Source organism: Apis florea, unplaced genomic scaffold (genome assembly GCF_048593485.1).
Source record: "Apis florea isolate Af1SG1 unplaced genomic scaffold, ASM4859348v1 contig_3585_pilon, whole genome shotgun sequence".
Taxonomy (NCBI): domain Eukaryota; kingdom Metazoa; phylum Arthropoda; class Insecta; order Hymenoptera; family Apidae; genus Apis; species Apis florea.
Window position 1 is genome coordinate 2,099,911 of NW_028256788.1, and position 24,124 is coordinate 2,124,034.

Sequence of the window (24,124 nt, forward strand, 5' to 3'; positions counted from 1 at the left end):
CCGCTAATTATCGCGCTTACCGTGGTTCAACCTCTCCTCTCTGCGCTTCTACCGCTGCCTTTCGTCTCCTTCGCCACCCTCTCGCGAAAATCCGCTCCTGCACTCCGTTTCCAAAAGCAAGGATCTCGATATATTGTCTTCCGTTTCATCTTCTGTCATCCATGTGACGACGGACGAATTTTTGGGACGATCTTGAAAGTTGCTTTCCACCGATTTTAAATTCGTTGGAAAGTTGAGTTTGGATTGAGTTTATCTCGTAAATAGTTTCGGTCGAAACTTGATTAGAATTAATTCTACAAATTGATTTTGGTTAATTTTTTTATATTATATATATATATATCTCTGTATATTTATCTCCCGTTACTCGCCAATAATTCTTCCATCCTTATTTATCTTCAAAAAATTATTTATCCCGTTACCAACTTTCAACCCCGTTACGCTTTAACTCTCCTTAACTCTTTTTTTTCTCTCTCTCTCTCTCCAGATTCCTCCATCTATTTATACACGTTTACTCATCATCCTATCCTCTCTGTTTACTCTCTTAGTTTCGTCTTCGTTCGTCTAATTAAACATCCTTCCCTTCCCCGAAGGCTCGTTCGTTTCCGTCACTCTTGCGCTCCATCTCGAGCTCCACCTCGGGCTCGTTACATTAATTAAACAATATTTGCGATTAATATTTGAGATAATCATCAGCGCCTCGAAGCAGCCTCCGCCGGCTGTTGGAGGATGCGGAATATCGCGCGTGCTAATCGGGTTAGCGCTTTCGTGAGCTCGCCTCTGCTTTCCTCATCCACCCTCTCGTGCACCCCTTCCATCAAAGTCCTAGACTTCGAAATCTTATTTTGTTTCTTTATTCGATCGAAAACTAGAACTGTTTTTCTTACTGTTTATTCGTTAAACTGTGAACATTCGTATAAATTGTACGAGTACTTTATTTTGAATTTTCAAACTTCAAAACTCTACTTCGTTTCTTTGATTTCGTTTAATCGAATCGAAAAGTAGAAACACAAGTTGATTATTTTCTTATCGTTATTCGTTAAATTGTGAATATTCGCGTATACTTTACTTTGGATAGTTTGAATTTTTAAACCGACACATTTCAAAATCGCGTTTTATTTCTTTAATCATTCGATCGAATCGAAAAGTTTGACTATTTTATTATTACTTATTAAACTGTGAATATTCGTATAAGTACGAATACTTTACTTTGAATAGTTCGATTTTTCCCTCCCCTCCCCGTATCACGTTCTAAACAAACGAGATATATCGCATGGATCAATTAGGATTAAAAAGAAAGCCATTATCCATAAGTGTTTGCACAAAAAAGTTACTCCCTAATTCCCTCTCGTCCAAAAACCAAGCATCAAGTCAATCTATCCATCTCCTCGCGCAACACTTGACACACAACTCGTTCAACATCAATCACAAATCGATCAATCCTCCACTCGTTGATTAATAATTCCAGCGCACCGGGTTTGGCGGCGGGTTTCAGGCCGGTCGAGCCACCCACGTCGCTCTTCTTCTCACCGCACTTGGCGGCCCAATTCTCGCCACCGTTATTCGGCAACAAGGTGGTCAGCAGCGCGCCAACGTCCCTCACCTCGACGACGCCATCCCTGTGGACCTCGAGCGACCACCGGCCTGGAAGCTTGCAGGACATGCTGTCCTGGTCACCTGCCGGATGGCCGGGCTCCCTGTGCGGCTGTTGCAAGCCGGGGACCGGGGATCTTCACAGGAACAGCAGCCTGGCCGAGTTGAGGAGGAAGGCCCAGGAACACTCGACCGCCTCCGCCCTTCTCGGGGGGCTGGCAGGTTTCCCAGGTGGTCTGCCGTTGCCCTTGCCTCTACCGTTGCTCCCGCCTTTGCTGGGGCTGTCCAGGAGGCCGGAACACCATCATCATCATCTGCCGAGCATGGTGCACCAGATACAGCCTAGCACCAAGGAGGATCCCTAGGATCTTGTGCGGCGCTCGTCCGACGAGCTCGACACTGTCCTTGCTCCTTGACATCGGCCGTGTTCTCGGGTTTCTTCCCACTTGTCGCGGTTCGCTTTTGCTCGATGGATCGTCGCACGATCTTCGAGGCCGGTTCACGGGTTTTCCAAGCCTCGAGACCAAGCTGGATCGCGTTTACTCCCGTGCCTGTTGCACGTTTCATTCCGTTTAAGAATGACAATATTGAGGAAACGGTTGGATCTTTGACGAAAGGGATTTGAAGGTTGGAAGGTGGTAGGACGAGGATGAGTCTATCGAGAAGGATTGTTATTAATTTTGAGAAATTCTCGTTTTCTTCTTTCGTTCGAATACCGAGGAATACTTGATACTGGTTGGTAAGTTTTTTAAAGTTTTATCTTTTTCGATTTGTGATTAGAGATGTTTAAAGAATATTATTATAAATCGTATAGAAAAAATAAATAAAGGAATAAATAAATAGTAGTACAGGTTGTTACGGAGAGAATGTAAATTGAAAATGCAATATTGAAACGTGCCTCCCTTTAATTAGATTTTTAATAGATTGACCATTGAATGAAATTTAAATATGGAAATTTATGTATTGTATGTATATATATATATATATATATGTATATATGTATTCGATTTATTATTTTTTTAAACTATGACTTGTACGCGTCTCTGTTTTACTTAACTTAATTAACTAATTTTTGAGATTTCAAGATTTTATTTTTCGTTGAAGATAAATATGTCGTGAAATATTTCTAACCGTGCCAGAAATATTGCAATTCTTAAACCGCTTATAACCGTTTTTTTTTTTTTTTTCATCAAACTTATTTTTCACGCTTTTACTTCACGAATTTCACTTTTATTTCTTTTTCATCGAAAGGGAATCGTTTTCTTTCGAAAGCTACTTAGCGTTCAATTAAAAGTTAAAATCAAATAATGAGAAACCAGTTTGAGAAATTATATAAATAATCTATTTCCACTACGATTCGCCAATAATAGCTTGATGAAAGTACAATAAAAGCTTTTAAAACTTTTTAAGCTTCGAATCTTGTTTTTTGTTATCGAACAAATCTACAAAGATACAAATCCAATGACACGTGAAAATCTAAAATTTACGTCCACGATGAAAAATCGAACTTGTACGCTTTAAGTTGATTTTTTTTTTTTTTTAAATAAAATCATCCTTTTATCAAACGTTATTAAACGTTGAAATTGAAAAAGAAAGATTTTCCAAATCTTTTTTTCAGCATCGTTGAAATCAAAATGAATCAACAAAATTCCTTATTAATTTTGAACGTGTAAAAATTTCCAAAATCTTTTCACATTAATTCTTCCTTCTCCCTCCCCCTCCACGTGAATGCATATTTGCCTTAACGAGAAAAAAAAAAAAGAAAAAAAAAGAAACCACGAAAGTCTATCAATTCAACGAAATCGAGATCAAAAATAGAATTCGAAACGAGGTCTGTAAATAATTCACAGAATAAAAATCGCAGTGGATTGTTAAGTAAAAATATAATGGTATAAACTGTGTACGAGAGATCGATCTTCGTTAGCGCTCTAAAAAAAACAAACAACTACAATATCGCTTCTCTGGATTCTCGAAAAGTTAAGCATCGAAGGACCAACACGTGCCTGATGCGCTTAAATTGCCCGACAAGCGAAATTGGACGTTTCAAGGAACATTCGTTCGTAATATATAACGGCCAGAATTTAGATAATTTTTAATTTATTTATAGCTCGAGGGTGAAACGGATATCCGTGAGAGCAATGGAAGAATTTTTAGAAAAGTAATTTTTCGATAAGGACGATTAAAAAGATTTTACAATTTTGCTACTTGATGCGTTAAAATAATTGCAAAAAAACAAATCTAACTCGGTTTCGACTCGTTAAAATAGAAAAAAAAAAATATATATGTATATATATCAATTAACTCGACGAAGAAGAAGTATTTTTATCATGACTCAAAAGGAAACAAAAAAAAAAAAGAAATACACGATAGGCTACGACCCAATAGCAATGTTCGATACACGAGATAATTTATATTACGTGATAGGATAATTTCTATTATCACCCTTAAATCGAGTCTATGACAATTTTCTTGAATTATATGATTACTCTATCGCATTATTCAAATAATACGGATATCCGTATTATCCGAGTAACACGGATATCCGCTTTACTCGCGCGGCACAAGCACGCGCCGGTTGAAATAATGTTGTTTCTATCACTGGACGAGGGAAAGGAAAAAAAAAAAAAAAAAAAGAAAAATGGAAGAAGGAAAGAGAGAAAAAAGAAAAGAGGAGAGATAAAAAGAGCGGTGTAACAAATTACACGGTAATTCGCATCGGACGATTTCGAGAATGCGTGGATGCTCGTCACCCTGACGATAACGGACATCCTCCGAGAAGGGATGCTCGTTACACGGTATTAATTTTTCAGGGAAAACTGCAAAAGTTTCGCAGATTTTCCTAATCCTTTTAGCAAAGGATGGAAGATAAAATCTTTAATCTCGCTAATTATCGTTTGGATTTCCCCGTAAAGGGGAATAAAGATATTGGATCGAGCGATAGAAAGAATAACAAAGTGCAGGCAAAAATGGAAGGAATATGATATATATGGGGGAATGATATTTAATCTTTTCGTTGTTCAATTGTTCCGGAGGTAATAATTTAACGATATATTTGTACATTTAATTCGTTCTAATTTGATCTAATGATCGTTTGAAAATTTTTGAACAAAAAAAAAAAAAAAGTAAGGGTGTCGAGCATCCTTATTAATAGAGAAGAATCGACGATTAATCGTACATGCCTTAAAAGAAAAAAAAAAAAGTAATAATAATAATTTCCAACAGCGTGACAGTATAATTCTAGAGAAGCGAGGAGAGGTAATTGTGTACTGTACACGAGTGTTATGTCAATCGTAGAGAAGAGGAGTGAAACGATGTAAAAGGTGGTTAAATAGTCCCTCGTATCTCGACAAGTCTACGATTCGTGATTGATTAATCGATCGTTTCGTCGTTGCGATTGTCTCGACGCGTTCAAATTTGTTCTGTATGGATTATGGAAAGCGTGGTATAACGAATGAAAAAAGAAAAAGAAAAAAAAAAAAGACACGTAGATACTAGTAGAGACCTGTATATTAAAATCCCGGTGAATTGTCAGTGCTAATCAAGGATAATCTAATAAACAATATGTTACAAACTAGCAACTATTATTGTAGCCTGAAATGTGGGTAGTGAATTATTCGAATAAACTTGTTCTCTCGTGATAAAACGTGTGTTTAATGCAATTAAATAGAAAAAAAAAAAAAAGAAAAATAATAATAACAATAAAAAAAAAATCTCCCGCCTCCTGTAAAAATTTCTTTCCCTCGTATCATCCTTCCTCGTGAATTTTCGCGAATTAATTCTCTTTTATCCTTTATATTTTAAATATAACAGAGGAAAAGTGCTGTGTTATTAATTAAGATTTTGTTGAAAGTTTGTCAAATAATTTTACAAGAAACTTTTTAATACCGCTAAATCCTCTTCTCCTCTTTAAATTTTCAATTTACGACATTACCTATTTAATTCTTCTTACGAAGTTAATTCAGAAAAATTCGAAAATTCAGTAAAGTAAGAAAAATTTCTTACTTCTGTTTTATTTTAACGCAGTTCTTAAAAAGTTCCCGTTCCAGCAATGATCGTGACTTTATTTTTCTCGAACTATATTATAATTTTAATATATTTTCGAAATAAAAAAATTTGAAGAATTCACGAAGGAAATATAATGTAATCATAATTACGCTCCACTACTTATCCATCATACTTATTTTCCCGAGTAATTGTATCTCGCTGGAAAATTCCATTTATAAATGACGATCGATGAAGATTTCTTCGAAGTTTTATAATCTGTTCGATCGGGCAAACTAAAATTTTCACGATCCAGTCAACATGGTATGCGGGGAAGGATCAGGTGTTCACTTAAGGGATCCCCGAATCAATTCTGTACCGAGTGATCAAAGGCTATAGTGAACCTATCAGAGAGATTTACTGGAGTACTAACATCTAATAGCAATTGAGCGTTGAATTACACGCGGTGTACAAAGGAAGGGATTGATCGACAACATGTATCTGCCGATGTATTCGTAATCAGTTTGAAACTTGGTAAGCAAACGGTTAAACGTGTAAGTCGTTTCTTCGTCGAATAAAATTATTCTATAATAGAATAATAGAAAATAGATAATGCGCAACGACAAAAACGTAATTTCTTACAGAACAGAAATTGGCAAATTCAAACTATATTGAGAAGAAATGAAATTTAAAACATTCGTCAATTATCTGAAAGGATGAATACTTGAATTTTACATATTTATTGCAAGATTATAAGAACGCTTAACCAACGCGTGTATTAATATCTCAGTAAATAATTCTTCACTAATCGATCCTCTCGAAATAAACTGAATAATAAAAAGAAGAAAAAAAAGACACCCGAAATAATTCAGAGATCAGAGCAAATTGACCCTCCCAACCTGTGTACTCCGATATCTCGATATATCAAACTATATTCCTCATCTCTGGAGACCATCACGTTGAATCGTTGATTTCTTCTTCTTCTTCTTCTTCTTCTTAAAAACGATTTTTTTAACAAAAAAAAAAAAAAAAAAAAAAAAGACCCACGTCCCTAAAAACCGAGACGAGGTGCCATGACACGAGACACAAGAGGAGGGGGATTGCACAGGGTCGAAAGAGCGATAGGATAAAGGAGGTTGGACCGTTTCAAGAGAAACACAGGCGGGTAAGGGGTTGTTGGCAATCAATGCTCCTCATAAGAAAAGCTCCTCGCCCTCTCTTATGGGATCAACCCTCCCTCCCTCCCTTCCCCCTCCAGTGGGGGCTGCATCGAGAGAGTAAACCTGGAGGAGGAGGAGGGAGAGGAAGCGGGAGGTAAAGGAAGACGGCGCGGGTCTCTAAAGCAGCTAGCGTGAAACGGAAAAAGACAAACCGTGGGGGAGAGGAATCTATTTCAGGTAAAACGAGAGGAACTAATGCGATAGAGGAAGAAGAAGAGGAAGACGGAGGAGAAGGAGAAGAAGAAGAAGAAGAAGAAGAAGAAGCTCGGCTCTCGAAAGCAGTTCCCCCCTCCCGAAAAGAGGGGAAAGCGTGTTCACACGGCTGAGCGAGACAGGTGAAGAGGGATCTCGCCCCGCGCGAGAGGGATGGAAATGGGTCTCTGTTTAGGGAGGAGGAGGATGGAAGGCAGGTGGAGGTGGCCTGGAAGAGGAAGAGGGACGAAACGACGCGACGACGTGAGGGGGTTGTTCCTGGCTCGACCAACCAGAGACAAGACGCCATTGATCGGCACGTGGCTAGGGGGTTGGTTCAACGGATTCCGACAGGGTGGAGGGTGAGCTCCTGGTGGTGGTGGTGGTGGTGGTGATGGTGGTGGTGGAAACGGAGTTCCTTCCGTAAGAAGGCTGCTGTGCAGGGGTGGTGGAAGAGGTCGCGCGGGGTGGTGCGAGGCACAGACTCGTATTCTGCACACTCCGTTACACTTACTGGTAAACCGTATTAATCAACGACATCATGGTTTATCCCCCCCTCCCTCACTCTTTGGCATATCCATCTACCTCAACCTTCCTCCTCTCTCTCTCTCTCTCTCTCTCTCTCTCTCTCTTTCGAGGAAACTCCATCGCGATCTGTGTGTGCACCGACTACGTTCCCTTCCACCCTCGCCCCCTTGCACCCTCTCTCGTGCCGGATACGGATGCGGTGGGTTGGAGGACGAGACGTTGGAAGAGGGGGGAGGGGTGGAAGACTGATGATAGAGCGAGGGATGGAGGGAGAGAGGGAGTGTAAAGACGCGCGTATGCGAGGGAAATACATACGCGGCGAGAGACGAATGGGGGGAGGAGAGGAAGGAGGCTGGAAGGAAGAAGAGTGAATTGATTGTAAGAAACGGGCCGCTGCGGGGGAGGGGGAGGAGGAGAAAAGGGAGGGAAAATGAAAAGAAGCGCGCGCGATGGACGGTGGAAAGGGGGAGGTTGTTGGAAAGGAGGTTGAAGAGGAAACGGGTAGGGGAGAGGGGGCGGGGAGGGGGATGCTGGGAAGAGTTTAAAAGGGTTACGAGGGGGGGGAGGGGAGGGGGTAACGAATATATTTGAGGATGAACCAGGTGAAATCGTTTAGAAAATGGATATGGTGGATCGAAAATTAATCTTGCATTTGATTTAGGGATAAATATTCCGGAGAGAGAAGTGGTTTGGAAGTTTCTTTTTTTTTGGGAGGGGAGGGGAAATTGGATGTAACAAAAAGTGCGTAAATAAAGGGTAGTAAAGAAAACGAGAATAAGCGAGAAAAGGAGCGGGAATTGTGGGAAATAATGGAGAAACATGGAGAATTGGAGGAGAAAACGGATAGTTTTGGTATAAATTGAAGGAAGAGAGGAAAGAGTAGAAACGAGGCGCCAGGTCACTTTGGGAGAAGAGATCGGCGCTTAACGATGTCTCTCGATACCCGTTACGTAGCTAGCCGGGATTCAACGAGCCACTGCTACCACCACCCCTGTATCATTGTGTACAGTGAAGGAAAAATCCGATTGATCCTCTCTACCTCTAACTTTAAAGCTGCCTTACACAATCAGTTTTGTTGGTGATTCTTCCCTGTTTCTTTTCAAACCACGAATTGAACAAAAATTGTACTGCAATGCACATTTAAGAGAATCGAAGAAACTTATTTAGACTCATTATCAGACTCGTCGATCTTAAATTCGAGGTAACATCTTTTAATAATTCAAACGTTGTTGCGTTATACACGAGCAACGCATGGAAGAAAATTTTCACGTAATAACACGTTGATTTTGATTTCGAGGATATTGCAATAATAATATCGTGATGTTAAAAAAAAATGATAAGCGTGTGAACGACCCTTAAGGCGAATTTAGATCTCAGCAAGAGATCTCCTTAGACTAGCTGTGTTTTACAATTTTCCTAGAATCCTCCGTATTCCCTTAAAGTCAAATACGATTCTACGCTGAGTGGTTCAGGGATGAAGAACTTCTGAGAAAGTTGGTTACCGAAAATTTGAATATTGAAGAATTGCAAGAAACAAAAATACTCGATTACCGGATATTTATATGAGAGAAAAAGACGCGCTAAGTACACTTCTCCTCGTTGCAATTCGTTCCCGCGACAGTTTTTCGAATTTCAGTTCAAAAAAATTCATTTTTCTCCTTTTCTACGAACTTTCAATTCGGAATATTATTTTTGCGCGAAATCTTTACGCGCGATAAAAGATTTAAAAAGATCATTCTTTAAAGAAAAAAATAATACTTCTTAATAATTAAGACGGATTTTTCAATAGAATATCATTGCACAGATAAAAAAAGACTAAAACAAATACAAAAGTTTACGTAGAAAAATGTCGATCGACGCTTACTTATCAACATCTATAAGTAATCGAAATTTCCATTTAGACGAAGCGAGAAAGAGATAGTTCTGTCTTCGTGTGGCGCACAGTGTCACTCTATCTTCGTCTCACGCAAACTTAAATTGCCTAATAACTTAATAAATAAGCCAATATTTTTATATACCAACTTTTTACATTTATTCCTAGACTCGATTCTCCAAAGAGAATTTGTTCCACGAACGCATTAACATCCCACGTAATAATCCCATCGATAAATATCCAAGTAAAATAGTGATCTCATTTTTTCCCCGTAATTTCACCGATCCAGCGGAGTCGGAAACAGGTAGTTAACCTGCGGAGCAGGAAGGAGCAGCAGAGACAGACGCTGCACCCTTGGCTGGTGGCGGGTCGTAGAGCGTGCACTCGAGCGGCTTTGACATGCAAATTGCCTGACAATGAATTTCGTAAAACCTTTTACCGCGGAGAGTACGTTCTCGTAGCAGGCAGCTGAAAACGCTCTTTCGCGGTCTCGCCCGCCCACGCAGACGAGCCTAGCTCGTCCTCCTCTTCCTCCTCCCGTGGAGGAGACGACGCCGTCGACCGTATTAATCACTGTCTACCGGCATCACGTAGCCATCTCTCGACCTCGATGATCGCGCCCAAGATTCTTAAACGTTGCCCTGAAATCAGTCTCACCCGATTCGCGCAAGTTCATCGCGCGTGAATCAGGCCACCCTCCTCCTCCTCCTCGTGATCGTGATTAATACGAACGTCGTGGCTCGAATAATCGACGTCGAAACGACGGATGGCATTGGAGGGGGTGGAGAGAGAGAGAGAGAGATCGAGCACCGCGAAACGCTTCCTCCGCAACTCGTTATCGCGATTGGGATGTTCCCCCCTTACGGGATTTGGGGGTGTAAGTTGAGTTAGAACATAGCGCGGTGTTGTAATACGATTTTGATACGGTGAAAGGGTTGATTCGCGAGTTTGATTCGGTTTGTTTCGTTCAATTTTCTCGTTCTTGCCTCCCGTTTTATTTGATATTTTCTTTTTTCCTTTTTTTTTTTTTTTTTTTTTTTTAATTATTCTTCAAGACGTGCATTTCACAATGCTTGAAATCAAAGGTTAGGTTAGGTTGGAAGAATTTTTAATAAATATTTAGAAATATTTGAGAGTTGGAAATGTGCAAATGCGCACATGATGTTGAATGTGCAAATTGTTTGTTTGCTTGTTTGTACGTTGGTTCGCGTGCCTAATCAAATAAAAAGGGGGCGAAAAAATAAATAATTCTTGGCGAAATTACTCGCTGAAAAATGTAAAAAAAAAAAAAAAAAAAGTGAAAAAGTACCGTTTTACGGTGCTTCCACATTTTATTTAAATAAAAAATTGCTTGCAAGCATTATTCCCATATTTACCATGTTTCCATTTTCGACGAGAAAATCGTTTTTTCCGGAAAATCGAACGGCAATTTCTTGCTGAATTATAAATTGCGATTTTGTATAAAAGCGGCATTACAACGGTAACGGGAGGGAGGGCGTTGTAATCGAATCACTTTGTGCAGGGAAATGAGGGTACTTTATGGCGGGCTCGAGCCCGACAAAAGAAAACAACCGCTCTCCTCTCCCCATAAGAAAATGCAGCCTTCATTTCCCTAACTAATTTTCACGCGAATTGACAATTACGCTACACGTTGGAAATTAATCAGATTCTCGTGAAATAGAATTGCCAGATAAGATTCAGCTTTATGATCAAGAAAGCCAGCTTCAAATACGAGAATTAATTCACAAACGATGCACAACGATTTAACACGTGTCGTAAAGTAATATTTTCTTTTTTACATTACAAAAAAAAAAAAAATAAATAAATAAAAGAAGAAATATCGATAACCATATAACCTACGCTATATCGATGCACAATATCTCTTCGTTAAAATTCCTCGTGAATTCCTTAAAATTCAAGGGAAGTGTATCGAGGGGGGTTGGAGCTACGCGTATAATTTCGAGACAGGGTGTATCGTATTTCACGGAGGGTGAAGGGTGAAGGTTCTGCCGGACAAAGGGCGAGGGCGTGGAAGGCGAGCAAAGAAACCGGTGGATCTCCGGTATAACGCCTTATAAAGAGTAAAGCTACGGCAGAGGGTGTAGCAGAATTTATCGTGGTTGTCTGGCGGAGCTAAGGGGATCACGGGCCGCAATGATTTTCAATTTTCAAATCCACTTCCCGCCTCTTCTCCTTCTCCTCCTCCTCCTCCTTCTTCTTCTTCTTCTTCTTCTTATTGGGACATCGAATCGATGTATTTCGGTGCACGCTCGAAGTTCCTAAGTTTGCGCGAAGACATGGAGAACATCTTCGTGGATACACGTTGCACTTTCAATTTATCTATCTTATATTATCTTACCCGTTCCTTTCGTCTTATTATCACAAAAGAGACACATACAAGAGATAAAATTACAAAACAACGTGTTAAGAAAACGATTAAAAATTCAAGTAATTTAATTATTCGAATATATAGTCGCGTTATTACGATTGCGAAAAATATTTTCTCGTTAATATCGCGTATAAAAGAAGGAGAAAAAATAAATATAATATCTACGATCGTGCCGTGATCAAGATTCTGAAGGGAAGGAAAAAAAAAAAAAAAGGAGAGAAAAAAGAAGGACCAAAATGTTCGTCCGTAAAATCGCATTGCACAGTCTGGTTTTCCCCTCCCCCATATTTTTTTTTTTTTTTTTAGGCACGTGGCCACGGTAGCACTGGCACACCCTTTATCCCGAGGAAGCGGAAACGGAACTGGATGAAGCCAGCGCCACTGGCTCGAAGGTAACAAGGTTTTCCTCGGTTGGTTAATTTGCCGCGGATTGGATCGCGCGAAAACACGCGCACTAACGTGGTTTTCAACGAGACCTCCTCCTCCCTCACCCCTTTCTATCCCCGCCTCGAAACCATCCACCAGTGTCACCGACATTCTACACTTTGATCATCGCGAATCGCCGCCAATCATACACCGATGCTAAAATGCTGCCTCGCGTATAACCTGATTTACCAATACTGTATGCAGACTCGACTCGACCGGATATTTTTATCCTTTTTTTTTTCCCCTTTTCTTCTTTCCGTTCAAATACCCTTTTTTCCTCCCCCCTCCCCTCCAATTTTTTTTTCCTTCGTTTTTCCTTTGCCCTCTTCGACCCCTCTCCACCTCTCGCTTTCCTTTTTTTTTTTTTTTTTTTATTTCTTAATACGCGTGTACAGGGGAAGCTTGGTCGGTCGCCGAAACGCTACCCCTACCGATATATTCGAAGCTCGTTACACTTTGATCGCGGTGGAGGACGAAAAAGGATTCGCCGTGGTTAAGCTTTCAGCGTGCGGTTCGCTCGTTAATCGAGTCTTTCAGGATCCGTTTTAGCGTCTCGTTTAATGCCACGACGAGAAATTCGGGTATCGTTTATTTCACTGGAATGGAATTCGAATGTTTCGGGGGGAAAAAAAAAAAAAAAAAAGAACGGTGACGATAGATTTATTTTTCTTTCCTTCCTGTTTTTTTTCTTTGATTGTTGATTTCTTTTTGTTTTTTTTTTTTTTTAGGGGGAATGAAAGGGGAGTTAAACATTCTTGCGAAGATCATTATCTATCGTCGTATAATTAATAAATATTACGCAAATATCGAAATATGCAACGATGTAGTTTTAGATTTATTAGTTAGATTTAATCGATCATAATTATTTCTCTTATAGTTATAGAGAAAATTGATATTTATTGTGGATTTAAAAAATATTCATTTTTAGGTAGTCCACGATCTTTTTCTGTTTTTTTTTTGGTTAAAATTTAAATAAAATTCTATTTCGTTACTCAACAAAAATTTTTTGTTCTACGTTTTATCAAGCTTCAAATAACAAACGCCATACAAGATATTATCGCTTTTTAATCTTGCACGGTCATTTTTATTTCATCGATACCGACACAACGTGTATTTCGCGTTGTAACAAAAATGACGAAATAAAAAGCGCTGGCGCGTAACAAAATCGAAGTAAAGCCTTTCATAAGTTTTGATTTAAACTCTGCCGGATAACTCATTCCGTAAACAACATTTTATACTTGACGTATTACTACCGTTTTATACGGGTGCGCGGAGCACTTTGATCAGCGCCGGATAGCTGATGGAAAAATGCAGGCTGCGTAACTCGGTTATAGTTTGCGTACACGTCAGCGAACGTTTTTACGCATCCCCCTGCCTCGAAACACTATACAGGGTGTTCCATAATACGTGGAACGTTACAAGTGAAAGTTATTTTTCATAGGATGTACGAAGAAACGTTTGTCTGCAATGCTCTATCGTCTAAATTGGTTGAAATCAATTTTGTACTCTTCTCCATTGATATAAAATAGAACATGTAATAGATTAAATGATAAGAATGCGTTGGAAAATGTTCGTTTTTCAATACTTTTAATAAATTTAAATCATATTTTACTATAAACTAATTAAATTTTTGAGTCTTGTAATACTTTATAAAATAAATACATTTGTTACAAAACACCCTATATGTCAAATATTACACGAAGTTCTATAGCAAAACGCTAACGCTCCATTTACCTAGTTGGAGTGAGTTAAAAAATTAATAACTCGAAAAAAAAAAAAGGTTCGTTATATTTTTTCAACAAATACAACTGGCCAATTTGCAATTTGACTGCATTTAACGAACACGAATCATATATGGAAATCAATATTGCCATATATATATAATTTTATTTTAATTTAAAATATAGGAAACAAAAGTTAACACAAATATGACATTTGAACAGAGAATCTAATTTACTCTATGTATTTTCCACGTTATATTTTTCATATAAGAACTATCTCTCTATCTAATAAATATTTCTGCCTAACTAATTAACTCAACCAATTACTCAACCAATATTAAACTTCATTAACTATCTAATGCTATTTAAAAACTTTACTACAAGAATACTAATATTCAAATGATCAATAAATTTGAAAGCCAATTTCACCCTCATCCATTATAAAACAATGTGAAACACGTAATCGAAACTATAAATTACAATCTGTAACTATATAAATACCCGAGATATTAATTCATAAACATTTTTAGAGAATCGATTGTTGAGAGGCCAAAACGAACACAAAAGTTCCTATACAAAAATGTCGGATAAGAATTATTTATTAAGTTACGAACAATTTAAGATTGTATTAAATAAAGCAATAGAGAGACAGAGACAGATACAGAATGAAACGGAAATATGATGGAGTCAGAGCTATCTTAGTCTATCTCCATCTCACTTCGTTTAACGCGCGCGAATCCTAACCTATAATTTCCAAACATAGACTCAAGTTCCCTCATCTCCTTTCTCTATATCTAGTTTCATGCTATCAATGATTTGCCGTTAAAACCGGAAGCACCCTGTATAATAGCATACACGTATACATATGTATTATATCCTGTGTGTCGGCCTGCCGCATCGGTAGGCGCAGCCAAGCGTCCGCCAATTATTCAGCAAATGTTATAATTGGCACATTCCATTACGCGTAATGGATCGCACTTAGCGGCTGCCGGTGTGATTGGGGCTCGTGAGCGGTGGAGAGAGACGCCGAGACGGGAACGAAACGGTCAGGACGTTCGAGAGAGTGAGAGAATAGAGAAGGAGGCGAGGCCAATCTCGATAATACGAGCGTAGCGAAGGATACGACCTGACGCGTGCGAGATACTCGAGGATAGTGCGTATTTAGACGGTTTGGGATATTCCATGCTCGGATTGGCACAGTTCAATCTCGATTCGCCGATAATGATCGAGGATTTTCATACGTGACGGTAAGCTGATAACTTCTCTATCGATTCGATACATGATATAATATATATATACATATAATTTAATTTCTTGGATTATTGATTGAATTAAATATTAGGGAAGAGAAAGATTAATGTAAGTCATTGGTATTGTTAAAAATTGAAAAATATTTTAAATTATAGATGCATATTGTAATATATTATAGTAACAATATTGTTAAAAATTGTTAAAAATGAAAACAACAAACAAATTAACAACTCTAGTTTCTGAGAATATATAGATGAATATTGTTAAATAATAATAATACAAAAATGGAATGAAAAGATAAACAGATTGACAACAATAATTTGTTGGAATGTATTGTTGGAATATTGTTAAAAATTGAAAAATATTTCAAATTATAGATGAATATTATAGTACATTATAATAATAGTATTCTTAAAAATTGGAATCAAAAAACGACAAACAAGTTAACAATTATAGTTTCTAAGAATATATAGATGAATATTGTGAAATAATAATAACAGAAAAATGAAATGAAAAAACAAACAAATTGACAAAAATAGTTTGTTGGAATATGTAAAACTTATAAAATATTTAAAGAAGAAAATATAATTTATGTATAATTTAAATAAATATTATAAAGTTGTTTATTTATTATAAAATATATACTGGTTAATATAACAGCTGCACAAGTTAATAAAATTATATAGATTTTAATTATAATTAGGAGATTGTCAGAATATTAAATCAGAAAATATTTAATTAAAATTAAAAATTTCCTGAATTTATTTCAACATCTCACATTTTATCTTTTAATTAGTAAAATATTAAGAAATTTTAATATCTTTATATAATAATATTTATGACTGCAACTTAAATAATAATATATAATCATAATTAGAAATAAAAATTTTTTCATTTTTAAATTAATTAAGTAGAATATAATAATATAAAATATATTTATATAAGAATTCATATAAAATACAAACCATAAGAAAAATTAATAATTCATCTATTATTAATCCTTAATAAATTGGAAAAATAATCTTTTTAATAATCTACCATTATTAAAATCAATATTTGTAAAGAAATCAATAATGAATGCAACATATAAAATTGATGAATTTGATATAATATTTTAAATACATGTATAATATTATCAATAACATGATGATAAGTATCTTATCAATTATGGATTATGCATATAAATTATCTATAATACGGTTAATCTTGATATGAATAGTATGAACAAATTGGAAATTATTTGTTAAAAATTATTTTCCAATAATTGTATACTATTATTAATATTTTTTGATAAATCTATATCACAAATTCAATAGATATAAGTACGTATAAGACGTATATATCTATGTATAATTATTTAGAGGTTATGTATCATTTGGAATATAAATATTTGTATATTTATTAAATACATTGTCAAGTAATAAGATTCATAAAATTATACATACAATCAATTGAAAATTATCATTAAAAGTATTAACTTACCCCAAAATTGATGAAATAAAAAGAAACGAATGATAATCCAATTCAATATGCAATCCAATATCCTGATAACAATCGATTCTTTATCCTAAAAGATTAGAGTTATAAAGCAAATAAAATAACTGAATATATTAATATTACGTATCACAAACTTTATATCAAATTTTTTTCAATACTTACGTTAAAATTTATGACACTTTAAGATAAAAATGATTCACAATCACTGACACCTTTAACCACAGAAGGATATACTGACATCTTCGATTATCGAAGGATACGCTAATATCGTTTTATCGATCCGTGCGAAATACAATCGCGATAAGCGCGAAAATTTAAATTCAATTTAAATTTAATTTTAATTTCAATCAAAGTTAACTGAACGAATAAACATTATTAAGAATATTTAATGATTTAATATAATGAAATATGAAAATATATACGATTCTTTAATAAATAAAACTAACAATATTGTAATTTTTAAGACAATTTTACTTTTTATATAATTTGTATATAATAACCTTATATATTTATTTTAACCTTATATATTATATATCAAACAGTATTTAAAATATATTGTATTATTCTCCAAATAAATTTTATCATTTAAGTTACACATTACTATCATACTATATTATTCAACAGCAATTTTACAATTTGCTTAAAAGACATAGAGACAATAATTATTTCAACTATTCAAAAATGAACCTTTTCATTTCTGTAAAAGCAGAGAAAATTCTTTTCATCTGCGCAACTCTCTCGCGCAAAAGAGTTTCGAACTGAAACCATCAGATTCAAAGATGAAGCACCAATTATATCAAAGCACGGTATCGATCATCTTTTCGGGATCTCTGCCCGATCGTTGGAAAACTGGCGCGGCCAGTAAACCATTGGACAACGCGTAATGTAACGTGAGGGGTGATTTGTGCCCGCACAAAGGCAGAATCCACGAGAAATCTTCGGATATCATGCGGTTTCGTTCGATAAGCGTAGATTGGATAGCGGGCCGCGTGGTCATCATTTACAGGCGGAAACAGTGATGCAAGAGAGCATGGACACCGCATGCGGCCCGTGACAATTATTAGGATGGCAATTAGCCGTGTTCGAGCTCGCGCTCGAAACACAATGGTGGCGCGGCAGGAGTGGGAAATCTAGCATTTCGGGCGCCGCGAAATAGACTCAGGTGTGCTCGCTGCCCGCTGCTGAATTTATAATTCTGTTAGGCACCCTCCGCAACGAGCCACGTGCCGCCCATCCCCTTCGATCGTGCAGGGTAAAATGTTGGAGAACGTTTCTCGTTGAATCGAGAGCGGCATGCCGCGCCGTTTTTATCGCATTAACTCGATTGAAGGTGGCTCCATGCCGCACCATGGCTCGACTCGAATTTCCACGTCGAAAATGAATATACGGAGAGAGGGTTGGAGACGATTTTCGATCATGGACGATTGAAATTTTGTTCCAACGCGATGATTCTTTTGTTCTCAAAAATGTTGAAAAATTCGACTTTCGGTTTTATCGATGCGATAAATTGAATCTTAAGGTCAAAAGTTATTTAACATTTCCATTTTATCGAGCCATTCAATTTAAGGACATATAGAATATCTGTATACGGATAATAAAGTTTAGGCGTTTTCATCATGATGCTTCTTTAAATCGTTATGTCCATCGGTTTTCGTTGGAAATAAACCTTTACGCGCGAATAAAATCGATGGTTCCGCTCGGTGGATTTAGTTTTGCGTCATTGAACAATGTATTCAACCGAGGCTTGATTCTTGCTATCGAACTTCGCTCACTCGTAAACCGAGCTCCCCTATTTCTATTGAATCCGCGCGATTTAATTCCATCGGTATCCTTTCGATTTACATTAAAATCGTATCAACGTGGAATCGTGTATCCATTATATATTTTTCTTAATTCTTTCGCTCTTTATATCTGTATATATATATTTACAATCGATGAACGAGCAACTTTGTATATTTCTTGAATAATGATTCATGAATTATTCGAGTTATAAAACGCACACTTTTCAATTTTCCATTATATCATCTATTAATATTTATTACCGTTTTTATCGATATTTCGATATATTAATATCTTATAACATTTATTATTGGTTTTTATCCATTAACCGGACGTACCATATTTTCTGCCACAAAGTTGAGAATTTTGAAAGAATAGAAGAAATTGATCTGATAATCAAAAAGCAATCTTCCGACAAGTACGAATTCCAAACGAAGTGTTACGTAACAGAATAACAGAACATCCCCAAGTATCGATGCTGTCCCCAACATCCCCCCAACACAGCTTTGTCACATTCATTGAACGCCCACCGCGTGACACGTGCCGCGTGATCATTAAGATCTCTCCACCACCGAGATCAAGGAACCGTGTACAAAGGAAATTATCACCGTTTAGGATCGAAATATCGCCATTCCATCCATTTGAAGATTTATCTCAATCAGGATAAAATTATCATCTCTCTTCTTCTAAAAATTTAATAATTCGTTGCATTACGAACGGACGATGAACGAAGAAAAAGGAAAGATCAATTTTTGCTCGAAGATCGAATGAAGGAAACGATACGAGGAAAATTCCACGTATCGCGTTTCTCTTCCGGATGAAATCGACATCCTCGACGTCCCCCAATTAACAATGGGAAGGAGGGAATCCCTATCATCGTAAGAAACGAAGATTTCTCGTATCGACTGGCACGAGTCGTTGGACAGAGATAGAGAGAGAGAGAGAGGTCTGATGAGGCGGAAGGCACGTAAAGAGATAAAGCGGTGAAATGGAGGGACGAGACACGGAGAGGGATGGCTGTGGATGGTGTGGGGAAGAGCCGAGGATCCGAGGAGGGAAGAGAAATCAACTTTTATTTGCCCGGAACGTCGTTAGGGGTAAGTGGAGGACCGAAGGGTGGCCGGACGTAATGGCGCCCTCAACCCAACCTCGCCTCCTGCCTTCCGGTATCTGTCTATCGTGCCTCCTCCCTACACAACGATTCGCAACCGGTATGTTGTTGGAACGATTGTCAGAGGGATGGTGGTAAGTGGATATTTTCAAGAGGTGTATCAGAATCGTGGATGCCACTTTGGAAGACAGTTCGTTCGGATATCGATCGTTTGCATGCACTTCCTTTATTTCCTTTTATTTCATTCTCTTCGTGATTGAAATCCTTGAGAAAAAGTGCTTGAAAATTTCGATACAACAATATATTTATTTGAACGGCAACTCGATCAATTTCCATTAACACCTTGAAGCAACGAGGAGCAATAATTCAACACAGTTTAAACACGCTCGTGCTCGATTCGTACCGATTACATTTTCAACGCAAATCTCATTACGCGACATTAATCGGGCGATTAAAATAAATCTGGCGTGGATGTCGTTGATGAAATGTCCTCGCGTAACGCCGGATATCGATCCCTCAACGCGCGTTTCAACGCGTTTCGTTTGCGTTATATGTAAATAAGGGATCTCGAATTTCGAAGATCGCCGCGACGCGTAAGGGAAAGGGAGAGAGACAATGAAGAAGGAAAGCTAATTCTGGAAATGACTACGCGATAAATCTGACCCTCCCCTCCCCGTAGGATATTACCATCACAATGGTAGACGTCGAGTGGCAGTCGAAAAGAAAGAGGGCTGGGCGGGACGTTGAGATTGCGATGTCCGGCGTCCCGACGCTCCCAAATCCCGCCATACACTTCCTCCCTTCGCGACGCCCACCCGATTACGCGCCCCTGGATACGCTGAACTTAACCATTGGCAGAACGAACTTTCTACGCGTCACGTGCCATTTGCCTTCGAATCCGATGGCATTTGAATTGATTTTGGTATCGAGTCGATGGGATCGAAAATATAGGAAATTTAATATAGAATTGTGAATATTATAAATTTTCGAATGTTTGATTTGCAATTTATATATATCGCGAAGGAATGATGAAAACCTTTCTGGCTATATTTCATATTCCTTTCATCTTATAACATATTTCTCCTTCGCAGTTGTATCAGCAACGTTCCATCTTGTACGCCTCTATTCTTTCTCCGGCCACGTGTCGCGCTTGTGTACGCGCCTTAATAGCAGTCGGAACATTAGCGAGCGTCCCTTGAACGTTTACCACTATTAGGTCTTTTGTATATAAAATAGAACGGTTGCATCGGCCGGAAGCGTAAAGGAAGGAAGAGGGAAGACGACGCTTTGGTAGCAAGAAAAGGATGGGAGGGGTGATATTACGACGAGGCGACTCCAACCCTCGACTTCCGTCGTGATAAATTAACAGAAGCTTACGACACTTCGTGGCCCTTTGTCGAATGTAAAGACAAGGGGATGTTAAGGGAATGCTTAACCGAGGATCGTTTTTAATTTAATTCCTCTCGTCTCGATCAATTGTTGCTCCACGTATTACTCGAACCAATTATTTAATTTTTTATTACGCAAATAAAGTATTGAAACGAAATTTTCTACTTCTTTGCTTCGTGATAATCGATTTTAGAACTTTTTCCATTTGCTAATTTTACTTTACGAAAATCATCGATAAATTATGTTCAAAGATCGAAAAATCTTTCATCGTATTTGCGACAAAACAAACTTATATCACACTTTCCCAACCGCGTTTCTTACGTATAATATTTAACAAAAAAAAAAAAAAAAAAGAAAGAAAACGAGCAAAAGAAACGACGGAAAAAGACTCTTGAAAAAAACTCCTCCCCGTGACTAAAAGCCCTGCAACCTCCTCTCTTTCATGTAACCTCCTTTACTTGCAAACTTGAAACCACAGCTCCATACTTACATACATACTTGAAACCTCAAACGCGTCAGAGTTGCGATTTCATTATCCACCGCAAAGAATAAAGCGAAGCTAACTTAAAAAGAAACCTTACCCGTGATGAATATCCCTCTTCAACAAAATGTTAGCAAAACGATCGTTTATTGAGCAAAGTAGATTGAGTTGCGGTAAACCTAACCTAAAAAAAGAAAAGAGAAACTATTCCCGATGAAAAACCCTTTCGTCTTTATAATTTGATCCATAACCTAAAAAAATTAAGCAAAATAGATCAAGCCCAGATTTAACCTAATTTAAACAAAATCTATTCTCAACGAATATTCTTCCACCGTTTCTACATCAACAAATGTGATAAGTAAAACGATTACTTATTGAGCAAAGTGAATTGAATTGCGATAAAAAAGAAAAAGAAAAACTATTGTTTTTATCTTGATCCACAACCTAAAAAAAAATCCGAGATGATAGCAAAACTATTGAAACAAAATTATTCCTGATGAATAATATTCTTTCGTCTTTATCGTTCTTTCGTCCATAACCTAAAAGAACGATTATTTCTAACAAGTATCCCTCCATCGTTTCCACACCAACGAGATAATAACAAAACGATTACTTATCAAATAGCAAAATAGATCAAACCTACGTTTACTTAACCTAAAAAAGAAAAAGAAAAAAAAATATCTATTCATTCGACTCAACAAATGCGATAAGTAAAACGATCGCACTCATCGAAATAAATTGATTCACAAGATTCACCAATAAAAACCTAAACTATTCTTCACGGATATCGCCCGTATCCTTCCGCATCGGCTCGAGATGATCGAGCTCATCGAGCAAAGTGGTTCATCGAGTCGAGGTTTACCTAACCTAAAAAAAGAAAATCCTTGACGAATATCTCCCCCACCTTTCTCGCTGCTCACGAGGTGACAGCTAAAAACGATCACTTATCGTAGAACGGCCCGAGCATGCATATTTGAACGAAGATTCGCGAATCCACGCGCGGTGAAGTAACCTCGTCAGGATGAGCTCGGCGCTGCGGTTAGATAATGATAAAGGCGGCGTTGGGGTGGGAAAGCGGGGCCGGATTCACGGACAGGCTCTTGAAGGCGGCACACGGCGAAGCACGCGCGACAAGCGGACCCTTGGATGGAGGACAGGGTGGGTGGAGCAGCCCGCGGCTCGGGCTATCATAATATAGATTAGCTCATATGGCTCTCCCCTTATGTTAGCTCGGATCCGGCTCATAGCCTCGAGTGCTCCGGGATTCACTATTCATACACGCGACAATTAGATAGGCATTACTGGGTGTACGAGGGTGTGCGAGTGTGGCCCCGTGTACACATTGGCGGTAGGAACACGTATATATGTATAGGCGAGGTCTCTGCACGAGGGATGGCACGAAGGAGCGGAGTTGGGCTGAAACTAAGGACCAGGAGGGGCGGCCTGAGTCAACCCCTAAGCCAGTGTAAACACGTTTTAATAGAGATTCGCTCGAGCGGTTATAATAGCTTTGCGGATGTAGCGGCCCGTCCGCCTTTCGCGCACCCAACCACCCCCTCGCCTTCGACGTCTGTTCTCGCATCCCACCCTCCGCCGGATCGTTACGCTTGAGACAGAAATTTGATAAATTTCTCCGGTGTCTCCGGTGCCTCGCGATTTTCTTGCACTGCTGGTGGCGCTGGAGAGGAGAGGGGGGGAAGATTTCGAGGATGGTTTAAGAACAGAGGTCGTTCTCGTTCGAGGCGAAACTCGAGGAAATTTTTTGGAATATCTGGAATTTTGATTTCGTCGCTTTTTTTAGAAGGATCGAGTCGAGGAAGTTTGATTCAACCGGTCAATCAAATGTTTAGAATTGTTTTTGTTCCTCGTTTCTATAAAAAAAGTGGGGATAAGAATAATTTTACTATCTGTCGGGAAATTTTCTTTTCAATTTTCGATCGAGGAGACGCGATAATTTGTTTCATTGATTAACGAATGGCTTCGGGGAAAAATTCTATTTGAGAGTGTGCGCACAACGCGTAATGTATGTTTTTAAATATTTGATCCGTGCAACCCCGAGCAATTATTTAAGGGCAAACCCCCTGAAAACCACGAGCCGCATATGTTCCCCGACGCGTTAATTCATTTGCTTCAGAAGTTGTACATTTACAAAATTAGTCGCTGTTTCGATTAAGATATTTCTTTTTTATATTTATTATTTTACAATTATTCTACTCGTTTTAATTAACGGAGTTACGAATTAATAAATTATCGGAGGAAATTTAATTTGGAAAATATTAAAATATTAAATATAAATTCTGTTTTATTTGTAAAACCTTTTTTTTTTTTTTTTTTTTTTTTGTTTTTTTCGCGGAAATCATTGATAATTAACAAAATAAACGAAGGTAGGATTTAATTTATATATACGGGGGTAGAAATCGTTTCGATCGTGTACGATTAAATTATAAAATAAATAATCTTTTCGATTGCATAACAAAATTTAACCAAACACATTCACATTGGAAATTTCCTCGACTGATAAATGTTATTTTGAATCGGGGGAGGGGAGAGGGAGAGGAAATAGCTTCGCAATCGAGTTACATCAATTAAAAACACGAGTTGAAAAATGAAACAAAGTAGAGAAGCAAACTTTATTTATCGAGCAAAAAGAAAAAGAAAGAAGAGGAATCGAGTAATCTTAAGAGGTAGACTCGGCA

The 24,124-nt window shown here is 37.8% G+C and overlaps 1 protein-coding gene across 1 annotated transcript in view; it reads left to right on the forward strand.

Moving 5' to 3' along the window:
• Positions 1–2,771, forward strand: part of Drgx (Dorsal root ganglia homeobox) — a 40,283-nt gene extending 37,512 nt beyond the window's left edge. Inside the window, exon 6 of the mRNA XM_003694522.4 lies at positions 1,466–2,771. Within this exon, the coding sequence (XP_003694570.1) occupies positions 1,466–1,955 (490 nt within the window). The 3' untranslated portion in view covers positions 1,956–2,771. The remainder of the gene's footprint in view (positions 1–1,465) is intronic.
• The last annotated feature ends 21,353 nt before the right edge of the window (positions 2,772–24,124 follow it).